The 12,730-nt window shown below is 43.6% G+C and overlaps 1 protein-coding gene across 12 annotated transcripts in view; it reads left to right on the top strand.

Moving 5' to 3' along the window:
• PARD3 (par-3 family cell polarity regulator) overlaps positions 1-12,730 on the top strand; it is a 648,562-nt gene that overhangs the window by 283,677 nt on the left and 352,155 nt on the right. For all 12 annotated transcript variants that reach the window (XM_081971096.1, XM_081971094.1, XM_081971102.1 and 9 more), the window contains exon 4: positions 6,496-6,674. In XM_081971096.1, coding sequence (XP_081827222.1) covers positions 6,496-6,674 — 179 coding nt within the window. The remainder of the gene's footprint in view (positions 1-6,495; positions 6,675-12,730) is intronic.

Here is a 12,730-nt window from a genome sequence, read left to right as displayed (position 1 = left end):
TTTAAAAAAATCCAGTGTTGGAGCATTCATTCATGCAAGAAGCTTCTTAAGTTCTGAGAATTTCAGTTCTGAGTACCTGAAAAAGCTTCTAGGGATGAGAAATAAAACATCTTCAAGGAGAAACAAAGTCAGGTTGCTTTTTGAAAAAGCAGTTTTGGGACCACCATGACCTGGATGATTGAGAATTTCCATCAACATACTTATGCCTTGTTTTTATTTGCAAAAGAACAGCAGGATATAACATAGTTGCTCTTTGTAAAATTCTTTGTACATCAAAGCACTGAAAAATAATCATTATTATCTATCTTTGGGAAATTATTTCTTTTTGATACCATGTTCTGTTACCTTGCAAATCTCTGTTTTAGCTTGAAGCAGGGGTAACAGCTTAGCAAAATATAGTCTTTGGCATGTCCATACCAAGTTTCTTTTATGTATTTCATTATCCATCTGTTCTTGAGTTAATAACACTGAGAATGTTTTCAAAGATACTTAAGCTCCCAGTACATCTTCATTTCATTTCATTTTTCTCCTCTGGTTCTTTGACTTAAAAAACCCTACAATGTGTGATTAGATTTCCCATTTTCAGTGCTTATTTAAAATGCACCTTGGCTCCAGAAGGAAATCAATATTTGCAGTGCATTAGTGCCACTGAAAATTTGAAGCCTTGTGATTAGAGATCACTGCTGTTTTATTCAGTCTTCAAAGGAAACTTAAGCATCAAATATGATCAGGTATCATCCAGGATTTTGTGACACCACATTGTCACAAAATCCTACCAATGTACTATTCCAGTGGTCGGCAAGCCGCGGCTCGCGAGCCACATGCGGCTGTTTACACACTTTAATGTGGCTCTTCTGTGTGCCGGGCGCCCGCTCCCCTCCCTCCTCTCGGGCACTTCAAAACAAGCGCCCCTTTCCCTTTTTTCTTTTCGACCCACAATGATTAGGGAGGATCCTTAAGTCGGGCGGGGACGAGAAGCGAGGAGGCAGAAAAAGAAATGGAGGCTAAGGAGCTTCCCCCCCGCCTCCTCCCAGCAAAAATCTAGCCGGGGAGCCGGGCGGGCAGTAGCAAATTAGCCGATCATGCCGCGTGATCAGCTAATTTGCTACTGCCCGCCGGCTCCCTGATAAGATTTTTGCAGGGGGGGGAAGAAGCTCCTTGGCCTCCGTCTCTTTTTCTCCCTCCTCGCTTCTTGGGGCTCCACCAATGGGGGAGCAAGGCCCGCCCAGCGCCAGGCTTTGGGCTAACACAGAGGTCTGCAAAGTTGGCTGTTTTAAGACTGGTGGACTTCAATTCTCAGAATTCTGGGAGTTGAAGTCCACCAGTCTTAAGAGCCAATTTTGCAGATCCCTGCCTGGGCTAATATGATTGATGCCCTTGGTGGACTTCAATTCTCAGAATTCTGGGAGTTGAAGTCCACAAGTCTTCAAGCTGTCAGGTTTGAAGACCCTGGGTTTTTTTCCCTAAAGGCTTAGGGGTGCAAGGGTCTTGCAACTTGACAGCTTTAAGACTTGCATGCTTCAATGCCAGAGTTTCTGAGCCAACATGACTGGAGGAGGAATTCTGGGAGTTGAAGTCCACAAGTCTTAAAGCTGTCAGGTTTGAAGACCCCTGGTTTTTTTTTCTAAAGGGTTAGGGGTGCAAGGATCTTGTAACTTGACAGCTTTAAGACTTGCGTGCTTCAAATGCCAGAGTTTATTGAAACTAAAAACAGTGTACCATCCTATGTATTTTCGGTTTTAAAAATGTGGCTCTCAAAATAAATTTCAATCGTGGTTTTGGCGAGATTTGGCTCAGTTGAAAAAAAAGGTTGCCCGCCACTGTACTATTCTAATGTTTTAACTATGTAAAATAATTATATCTATATTTAAAAAAGGAGTATACTCCTGAAATATATAAAGCAACCAGAGATTAGATCCATTAAGGAATTTTTATTCTTCTTATTGTGCAATATTTACATAATGCGTTTTACACCGAGACACACTTTAGTATAGTGGTTAAGGCATCAGGCAAGAAATAGGGAGCTTGTGAGTTCTAGTCCCACCTTAAGCACAAAGCCAGCTGAATGACCAGCTCTTGGAAGTAAGCAATGGCACACCACTGTTGAAATCTTGACAAGAAAACATCAGAGACTTGTTCAGGCAGTCGCCCAGAGTTAAAACTGACTCAAATGAACAAACAAATGATTAAAAAAAATCTATATAATAGTTCCTATTCCTATATAATAGTTCCTATTCACAGTAGGAATTCACAGTAGGAATCCTATTCACAGTAGGAATTACATGGGTAATTGGGTAAGGGGGAAAGTGCTCTCTATGGTGGGCCGGCTGCTGGAAGACTCTGTCCGGAAGACTCTCTGTCCAGAAGACTCTCTGTCCGGCAGCCGGCCCACCATAGAGAGCACTCCTAGAGCGGCTGATGCTGGAAGACTTGGCCCTGAGTTTTGGAGTTTGGAAATTATGCTCGGAGCGGGGCAGCGGCGGACAGCAGTGGCCAGCGGCGGTGGCCTGGGAGAGCTGCGCAAGGACTTGGTGAAGCTGCGGGTGGAACAGACGCTCACGCAACCCTCTTCTCCAGCCGGGCAGAGCTCCATGCACTAACCTAGGGGGCATCCCGAATGTGCCAAACCGTGGGAGCTGGGGGGCGGGCAGAGCACCACATGGCTTGGCACCTTAGGGATACCCCCTAGGTCAGTGAATGGCGCTCTTCCTGGGTGGAGAGGGGATTTGCCGGGCGGCTGCTCGTGAGCATGGTTACCTCATGACTGCTTCACCCCTGAGGCTGTGCCCGGCTCTTCGGGAGCCAGTTCACAAGGGAGCAGCCGCCCGGCAACTCTCCCCTCTGGCCAGACAGAATGCCACTCCCCAACCTAGCAGTATCCCGAAGGAGGCAAGCAACGTGAGCGCTCCCCCCGGCTCCTGCGACTTGGCGCTTTCGAGATAACGCTAGATCGGTGAGTGGTGCTCTGCCCGGCCGGAGGGGGGGTTGTCCAGGGGGTTTATTTTCGGGGGTGGGCTTATATTTTTGCCCATGCGAAAAATGTGGCAAGGCTTTAGTTTCGGGACAGGTTGTATTTTCGGGGAAACACGATAGATGTCCAGCAAAAAATATGCAGAGTTACTTATTCAAATCTGATTAGAATTTTGATTTTTAAAATAGCTTTTATTGCTCTGTTTTTTGATGTCTAGAGGAAATTAAAATTAGACAGGATGGAGAGAACTGATCAAGAAGTTTGTACTTAATATATTCCACTATTGGAGTCTACATTTTTCATAATTCCACACATAAAAATTCATGCATATGTGCAGAAGTAATTTTTTAATAATTATCTGAGAAAAAAAATGGAAATGGGATGCCACAACATAAAGGAAATTCCAATTCAGTATACCATTATGGAAGAGTTGTTGGAGCAAAAACAGATTTGAGGTTAGGAATAAAACAACTGGCATTATTATATTTTAATGTAAGATATAGTGTGGTCATATGTATAACATTATGTACATTTCTGATAATTTGAAAAGAATGTGTGGAGCCCCCCCCCAAAAAAGACACACACACACACACAGTCAAACTCTCCAAGACATCCCATCGCATATCCCCTGCTTTTGTCTAAAAATGTTCTGGTTTTTTAATGCTTAAAAATAATGATTTTTAAAAGGGAAATAATATTGGTTAAATGATGGTTATCTGGGGAAATAAATGACAGCACATTAAGCATTCACAAAAATAGCCGTTCTTTCACACAGTGCACAACAATATTTGCACAGCTTGTGTAGCTTTATAAAAGAATTAGAAAATAACTTTTCTGAGCACATTCCCACATTTGGGACAATTAATGGTCTGAAAGCCTCTTATGGCTCATTAACACTTTTTTATGGACTTTGAATACGAAAATAATAATAATCAAATAAAAATTACCTCCCAGTTTTTAAATCTCCACTTTGGTTTTGGAGCATTGCCTGTATTCAAATGTTCGGTTACATTAGTTGATGGAAGCATGCATCAAGGAACACATACTTATGGTCTTGGTTTGAACCTAATAATAAAACTTATTAAGATGTTTAAAAATCTCATAAATTTCATGCACATAAATTGTATGCTGTTAGGTAAGAATAATATACATACACACAAATTATCTTTATTCCATTTTTATGTCCCAAAGCTGCTTTTAAAAAGGGAACTGGATTTTCTTGGTTTATCTTGAAGATGTTTTACTTGTTATCCAAGAAGCTTATTCAGTTCTGGATTAGATGTGAAATATCTTCAAGAAAAACCAAGAGAAACGTCCAGTTGACGTTTTAAAAGCATGGCGTCAGAAAACTTCCATAGATGTTCCATTTTTATATTACATTTTCTGTCGTTGCTAGAAACATGTTTCTTGAAAGGGCATTTCTTCTACTGAAATTCTTGAAGTGCAATTAAAATATATGCTGTTTAAACAGGGCAAGGAGAAAGTGTAATGGCAGGGGTGTCAAACTCCTTTCATCACGGCAGGGTCATGTGATTTATCGGGAATTATTTTCTCCTTCGCTAAACGGGGGATAGGCATGGCCAACACGTGATGCAAATGGCCTGCGGGCTGGGAGTTTGACAGCTCTGATATAAATGCATGCAACTGTATGCATCAAACGTTTTGTACGTCCAAAGTTAGATAAAAATGCAGAATATATGTAGGAACGTCTGATAGCCCCAGCCCCATTTTTGCAATTCACATAACTTTTTTTTAAAAAAAAACATGCTGACAAGATTTAGTGACTCATAATATTTTCAAAATGTCCTAATTTTTCCAGAACATAGTTTACCTAAGCCCCTGGACTATTTCTAAAAAGTGATCCATCACAAATACTGTAAAAGGAGAAGCACAATAAATAGGCCGTGCTTTTGGTTCCCTTTTTAGATCTGTAATCCACGTGAAATAATCTGGCCCAGGAATTGCTGATAAATGGCTAATAATGAAGAATGCTAGTGGTGAAATTCTGCAATATTTGGAGTACCCCAAATTGTGTGATACCATTCTCGTTTGTTTTAAAGAAGGGGAAAACATTATTTGGAATCATCCAGAGACATCTTGCCAGTAACTGTCACTTTATTAAAAAAAAATTGGTGTGATTGTTTTTGGTTAAAATATCTTCCTTTGACTAACTGTTACATTTTATAAATGAGGGAAGATATGGAACTTCATATTGTTTGTTCAAGGAAGTTGGGTGCTTAAAAAAAAAGGAGTATTATCCAACCCAAGGTTGTATATATTCCATGAAAGCTTTGAGCCTTTGCTCCAAAGCTCCTTAAAAAGTTATAATCAGAAGCACTGCCTTTGAACTGGTGCATGGCCCATTCATGGTCTCACTGGCTACGCTACAGTGCAAAAATAAAAAAAAACTTGCTTATAACTGGTGTTGCTCAGCTTAAACTTGAGTGATTCTTTTAAAGACAAGTTACAATCCATCTCATGCTTAATGTTCAAATATGTAGTAAGTTCCTCAAATAACAGTGAACGTTCAGATGCTTGATCATCTGGGAAGAGTGTGTTATGTAGGAGTGCTTCAATTTTATCTTGTTTGCTAGAATATCTGAAGATATGAATTAAAGGAGGAAAGATTGGCTTAAAAAAAGTTATAATCAGGTTTACAAGTAGTCCTTGATTTACGACTGTAATGTAGTCTGTAATTTCCATTACAAGTCATGGCAGTTGTTAGTTGGCGCTTATGTGACCAACCTAATTTTATGATCTTTTACATGGTGGTTATTAAGTGAAGTCCATGGTCATTAAATTTATCAGTGGATTTGAATGGGCATCTTTTGCTGGAAACAATCTTAGAGGACTGGTTTCTGATAAAAACCTGTCCTAAATCATCTCATAAAATCACCAAATGCTGCAACTGGCCATAAAAGTTAGTTGCTTTGCTAAATATCCAAGTGTGTTCATATGACCACAGGATATATATGTGTGTGGGTGTGTGCATTAATCAGAACTCTGGAACTTGGATATAGGATCTGTTGTAACTTTGAACAGTTGCTATATGAAATAATTGATGTAACTTTGAACAATTGTTAAGTTAGACTAAATTGATGCAATTGAAGGGGAGAATGATTAAATACTCAAAGTAGTATATTAATTGAATTTATTTTTTTATTGTGCCCTCACCCATTGATTGCTTAGATCAGAGGTGTCAAACTCACATCATCATGGCGGCGATGATGTATCGGGATGTATCGGGACTCCCTCCCCACTTTGTGAAACCTAGCGTGGGTGTGGCCAGTGTGTAACGTGGGCCAGAGGTTTGACAGCCCTGGCTAAGATCTTATCAATTGGGATTTCTGGCCTTTGAGCAATGTATTCTTTCATTGATTATGGTAGATAACTAATTAATTTTTTTTTTGTAACCTGTAGGTTTGATATTATCACCATTTTGTTTCCAAATAAGACAGTATGAGTCTGTCACTTTGTTAGGAATGTCTTGTCTCATAGTTTCTTTATGTTTTTAATCTCCTCAGATATGCCTCTTCACGTACGGCGCAGCAGTGACCCAGCATTAGTAGGCCTCACCTTGTCAGTCAGCGATACCAATTTTACTTCAGAAGAGCCTTCACGAAAAAACCCCACAAGATGGTCCACAACAGCAGGCTTTCTGAAGCAGAATCCTTCTGGTGGCCCAAGAAGTCACGAGCGGAAGGTATTACATTTTTTTCCCCTGCCCGAAAGATGACATTCTTGAATGTTTCAGCATGGTTGCTTCATTTGGGAAACTCATGCTTTAACTTACACCGAACTGTCAGCTTTAAATTGGCTTTCTTATCTTCTCATACTGCTCTAATCGCCAAACTGCTAATCTTTTTATACTGTTCTAATCGCCAAATTGCATCACGGAGAAGCTCAGGGATTGGGTTATTTGAGGCTTGATTCAACAGTTGACAGACAAGCTCTCATCAACTCTTGATTTGCTTCATGGCGTGCTAGGTTGAAAATAGACCAGTAGACAAATCTACTACCTGGTTAACAGAAGCCTCTATAAATTTCACCAAGATTTCTTATTCTTTAAATGTGACAGTTATTGATCGGAGTTTTTGCTCAATTATTTAGGAACATAAATTCTACCTCTCTCTGTGTGTATGTGTGTATAAAAATGTAAAGGTTTCCCTTGCACATATGTACTAGTCATTCCCGACTCTAGAGGGCGGTGCTCATCTTGGTTTTAAAGCTGAAGAGCCAGTGCTGTCTGAACATGTCTCCATGGTCATGTGGCTGGCATGATTAAATGCCAAAGGCACACACAACAGTGTTACCTTTCCACCAAAGGTGGTTCCTATTTTTCTACTTGTATTTTTACATGCCTTCGAACTGCTAAAAGCTGGGACATGTAACGGGAGCTCACTCTGTTATCTGACACTAGGGATTCGAACCACCGAACTGCCGATCTTTCTGATTGACAAGCTCAGCATCTTAGCCATTGAGACCACACACACAGAGAATCTGTGTGCCAAAATAATTGAGCAAAAACTCCGATCAATTACTGTCATATCCATCCATCCATCCATCCATCCATCCATCCATCCATCCATCTATCATCAGAATTGACTACCTGATGGTCACATTATTTAATCTTTTAAAAAATAAATTCCTTTTTTATTATAGTGAATATGCTATATTAATTTGGAGAAGGCCTGATGTAGCTGAATGTTTTGTATTTTGCCTGATGTAATTTCAGATCATGGTTATATTATATACCCTTTATGGTCATTATACAAAATAAATACAACAGAATTGGTTTAAGCCCACTGGTGCAATCCTTCTTCTTCTTCTTCTTCTTCTTCTTCTTCTTCTTCTTCTTCTTCTTCTTCTTCTTCTTCTTCTTCTTCTTCTTCTTCTTCTTCTTCTTCTTCTTCTTCTTCTTCTTCTTCTTCTTCTTCTTCTTCTTCTTCTTCTTCTTCTTCTTCTTCTTTTATGAACTTTTATCAACTTTCTATCAACCTTTATTAGCATCCTAATTCCATTGGACTTTTAATTTATTCGAGGTTGGACCTGCTCAGCCTGCAGGAGGCCCCTCTCTCGCAGGTATGGCCCTTGGCTCTCTCAAGGGCCTGCCTTGATGACGGGTTTGTGAACCCTGAGAGGTGGAAGAAACGGAGGCTGAGGGGCTTTTTATCCAGAAGTTTTTTATTGTTATTAAGGGGTTCCAGGGAAGGGGGTGTGATAACCAGGCCGGGAGAGGCGCCAGTACCAGTGCCAGACGGACAGGTGAGTCCGGGAAGGAAGTGAGCGGAGCGGGGGGGAGAGGGAACAAGTGATTCCAATAGAGGGTTGTTTGATTACAACGGTCGCGGGGAGGGGGGGATGCGAGGACAAGAGAAGATCACAAGGTCGGTTGGGAGACCGTGGTTGTTGGCTATGCCCGGTCGTTTGCACCAGCCCCCGCAACCTAGGTGGCCAGGAACCACAGAGCCCGGGCCTACGGCTGATGCTTTGCAATGCAAGGTCCGTAACCAACAAGGCCCCCCTCATTAATGAGTTGATCTCTGAGGGGGAGCTAGACCTTGCAGGGATAACGGAAACCTGGTTGGGCCACGAGGGTGGTTTACCCCTCGTGGAAATGTGCCCACCAGGTTTCCGTGCATTCCATCAGCCTCGGGCCCTGGGTAAGGGTGGTGGGGTGGCGGTAGTTATACGGGAAGGTCTAGAGCCGAGGGAGTTCACTGTTCCTCAGATATCCGGGTGTGAGTCCCTTGGTGTGAAATGGGGCCCAGGGAGGCAGTTGGGTTTGCTGATTGTATACTTGGCTCCTCGCTATACATCAGCAGCCCTGCCCGAGCTCCTCGAGCTGATCTCGGAGACGGCGGTTGAGATCCCCAGGCTTGTGGTTATGGGGGATTTCAACCTGCCGTCGATGGGAGCAGCGTCTGAGGTAGCTCGGGAGTTCATGGCTTCCATGACAGCCATGGGCCTGACCCAGTTAATTCAGGGCCCCACAAACGAAGGAGGCCACACATTGAACCTTGTTTTTGTATCTGAGCAGTGGACGAGTGATCTGGGTAGAGGGGATTTTACTGTTACACCCCTGTCATGGTCAGATCACTCATGTCTCCGGCTTGACTTCCCTGGCGCTACCCCCTACCGCGAGGAGGCGGGACCAGACGTTCCACGCTGGTACCGCCCCAAGCACCTGATGGAGCCGGATAGGTTCCAGACGGAGCTTGGGCCATTACCTGTAGCCCTGACCCGCGCTCGGTCGGAGGACCTAGCGGCCGCCTGGAATAGGGCGGCGGCTGGGGCCTTGGACCGGGTTGCGCCTTTGTGACCTCTCCTGCGGCAGCGATCCACCCGGGCTACTTGGTATACCGAGGAGCTGAGGGTGATGAAGCGCCACAGGAGACGTCTAGAGAGCAGGTGGAGGTCCTCACGCTCCGAATCTGATCGAACACAGGTAAGATCCTACTTGCGGACCTACCTTGTGGCATTAAGGGCGGCCAAACGTAGATATTGCGCCACCCTTATTGCGTCCGCAGATAACCGCCCTGCCGCCCTGTTTAGGGTGACCTGCTCCCTCTTGTCACAGAGGACACAGGGGGCACCCTTACAGGGCAGAGCAGAGGAATTTGGGGAATATCTGCAGGACAAAGTCGCTCAGATCCGGAGCGGATGGGCCCCACTCAGTGGACCAGACGGGCCGCCAACAGCGAGTCTTGTGAGACCATCCTGGGAGGAGTTTGATTCTGTTGCCCCCGAGGATTTAGATAGGTTGCGTGGACGGCTGCGACCCACCACATGTTTAATGGACCCGTGTCCCTCCTGGTTGGTACTGGCATCTTGGGAGGTGACCCGAGGCTGGCTTCTGGGCCTGGTGAATGCCTCATTGGGTGAGGGATCCTTACCAACCGCCTTGAAAGAGGCGGTGGTGAGGCCCTTACTTAAGAGGCCTTCACTCGACCCAATGGAGCTAGCTAATTATCGTCCAGTCTCCAACCTTCCGTTTCTAGCGAAGGTTGTAGAGAATGTGGTGGCGCAGCAGTTTCCACGACACCTTGACGAATCCGAGTATCTAGACTCACGCCAGTCCGGCTTCCGACCCGGGCACAGCACAGAGACAGCCTTGGTCGCGTTGGTTGATGATCTCTGGAGGGCCAGAGATAGAGGTTGTTCCTCTATCCTGGTCCTATTAGACCTCTCGGCGCCTTTTGATACCATCAACCATGGTATCCTATTGCGCCGGTTGGAGGGGATAGGAGTCGGAGGTACCGTTTTGCGGTGGTTCGGCTCCTACCTCTCCGACCGGAGGCAATGTGTGTTGATAGGGGGACAGAGGTCGACCCCGAGGCCACTCACTTGTGGAGTGCCACAGGGGTCGGTCCTCTCACCTCTCCTGTTCAACACATATGTGAAGCCGCTGGGTGAGATCATCCGTGGTTTTGGGGTTGAGTATCACCTCTACGCTGATGACACTCAGCTGTATATTTCAACTCCAAACCACCCCAACGAGGCTGTCGAAGTGATGTCCCGGTGCTTGGAGGGCGTCGGGGTCTGGATGGAGGACAACAGACTTAAACTCAACCCCTCCAAGACTGAGTGGCTGTGGCTACCGGCACCTCGGTTCAGCCAGCTGATCCCATCGCTGGCCATAGGGGGCGAACAATTGCCCCCTGTGGAACGGGCGCGCAATTTGGGCGTCCTCCTTGATGCCCGGCTGTCAATGGATGACCATGTGGCAGCCATGGCAAGGGGGGCGTTCCACCAGGTTCGCCTGGTGCGCCAATTGCGCCCCCTACTGGACCGGGATGCCCTACGCACGGTCACTCATGTGCTGGTGACGTCCCGCCTGGATTACTGCAACGCTCTCTACATGTGGCTGCCCTTGGGACGTGCCCGGAGACTGCAGTTAGTTCAGAACGCAGCCGCGCGGGCTGTGATGGGGAGTACGAGGTACTCCCACGTAACACCTCTCCTGCGTGAGCTGCACTGGCTGCCTGTGGTTTTCCGGGTGCGTTTCAAGGTGCTGATTACCATCTTTAAAGCGCTCCATGGCACGGGACCTAGTTACTTGCGGGATCGCATCCTCCCACATCCATCCCTGCGGCCAATACGCTCACACAGGGAGGGACTTCTCCTGGTGCCGTCCACTAGGCAATGCCAGCGGGCGACACCGAGTAGTAGGGCCTTCTGTGTAATGGGCCCAACCCTCTGGAATGACCTCCCCCCCGACACTTCTGACCTCCGCTTCTGACCTCCGCTCCTTCCGGCAAAAACTGAAGACCCACCTGTTCCGATTAGCAGGCCTGGCATAATTCAACTGTCCCTCCTGGCAAATGTATTATATCTGGTTATTTTAGGGGTTTTTTAATTTACTGTATTTGTTTTTAGGGGTTTTGAATTTATTTTATATCTGCTTTGTACAGTTCTTTTAACTGCATTTTAACCTCCTCCATGTCAATTGTCAACTGTACATATTTAATTTTATTGTATCTTGGTATATTTTGTATTTTGTATTTTGTATGAACTGTACACCGCCCCGAGTCCCTTTCGGGAGAGGGGGCGGTCTAGAAGCATTATATATTATTATTATTATTATTATTATTATTATTATTATTATTATTATTATTATTATTATTATTATTATTATTATTATTATTATTATTCCTCCTCCTCCTTCTTCTTCCTCATCCTCTTCCTCTTCTTCATCATCATTATAGTTTGTACAAGTGTATATTTTCACATGTAGAACTATTTATGTATAAAAGTTTCCCCTCTCTATTCCGTTACACATATGGCGTTGACTTTCTTTTACAAGAAAAGTGAAATCCACACTTAGTGCCCTCCAAAGGTACTGTGGTAATTTCCTCCATAATTCACAAACAGGAGGGCTTGTTAGTTATGAACACTGAAAGGAATACTGCAGTCTTGCAGAATTATGAATATATGAGTTCTTCTTAGGTTATTGTACTAAAAATATGGGCCCTAAAATGTTATTGCGTTCACAGTAATTCTGGATTTCTCCTATTTAATAAGTTTGCATCATTTGACTGCAGAATTCATTCTTGCACCTTTTGCTAGAAACAATAAACAGATACATATAATAGGACTACTAATTTAATAACATCATTTAAATTTCCAAGAAATACGGCTATGCAGTGGGTGGCATTAATTCCACCCGCCCATCATAATTTTTCTGGGTTCGGAATCTCCAGATAAACAATGATATTGCTTAACTAAAGAGAACAGTGTGAAGCATTTTTTCCTGTATACCTTTATTCTTAAATGGAAGACATCAAAGACATTTTTCCATTTTTGTTTAGTCCCTCTGCAATTTCTTCCTTGACCTATTTCTGTCTGTAAAAGTATTTTTCTTTAGCAACGTGATATCATTTCAATTTCAAAGTACAGTTATAGGAACCTAGGTAAAACAAAGACTGCAAGTTAATTGGTTAATTAATGAAATTTTTATACACATGCTGACACTGCATCTAAAAATAATGAAAGAAAGTGAATTCACACATGCACAAATACCCCTAAGTAGATTGTGGTTCAATATCATATGTAACAATATGTATCTTATTTACACTGACAGCTGAGCAGATTGGGTTGCTGAAGTGATAGAGGAAAGCATTTTTTTAAAAAAAAATTCTGAATCCTTATTTTTCTCTTTTATTCTCTATCTACCCATATCATTTCTTTTATAATGCATGCTTTTGTTCTTTTGGGGAGGTATTTTCAGTCCACAGACAAAAAGCTTTAATACATCCA

This window comes from Natrix helvetica, assembly GCF_964273705.1.
Source record: "Natrix helvetica genome assembly, chromosome: Z".
NCBI classification, from domain to species: Eukaryota; Metazoa; Chordata; class Lepidosauria; order Squamata; family Natricidae; genus Natrix; species Natrix helvetica.
The sequence above is the reverse complement of the archived record's forward strand: the minus strand, read 5'-3'. Positions and strand labels throughout refer to the sequence as shown.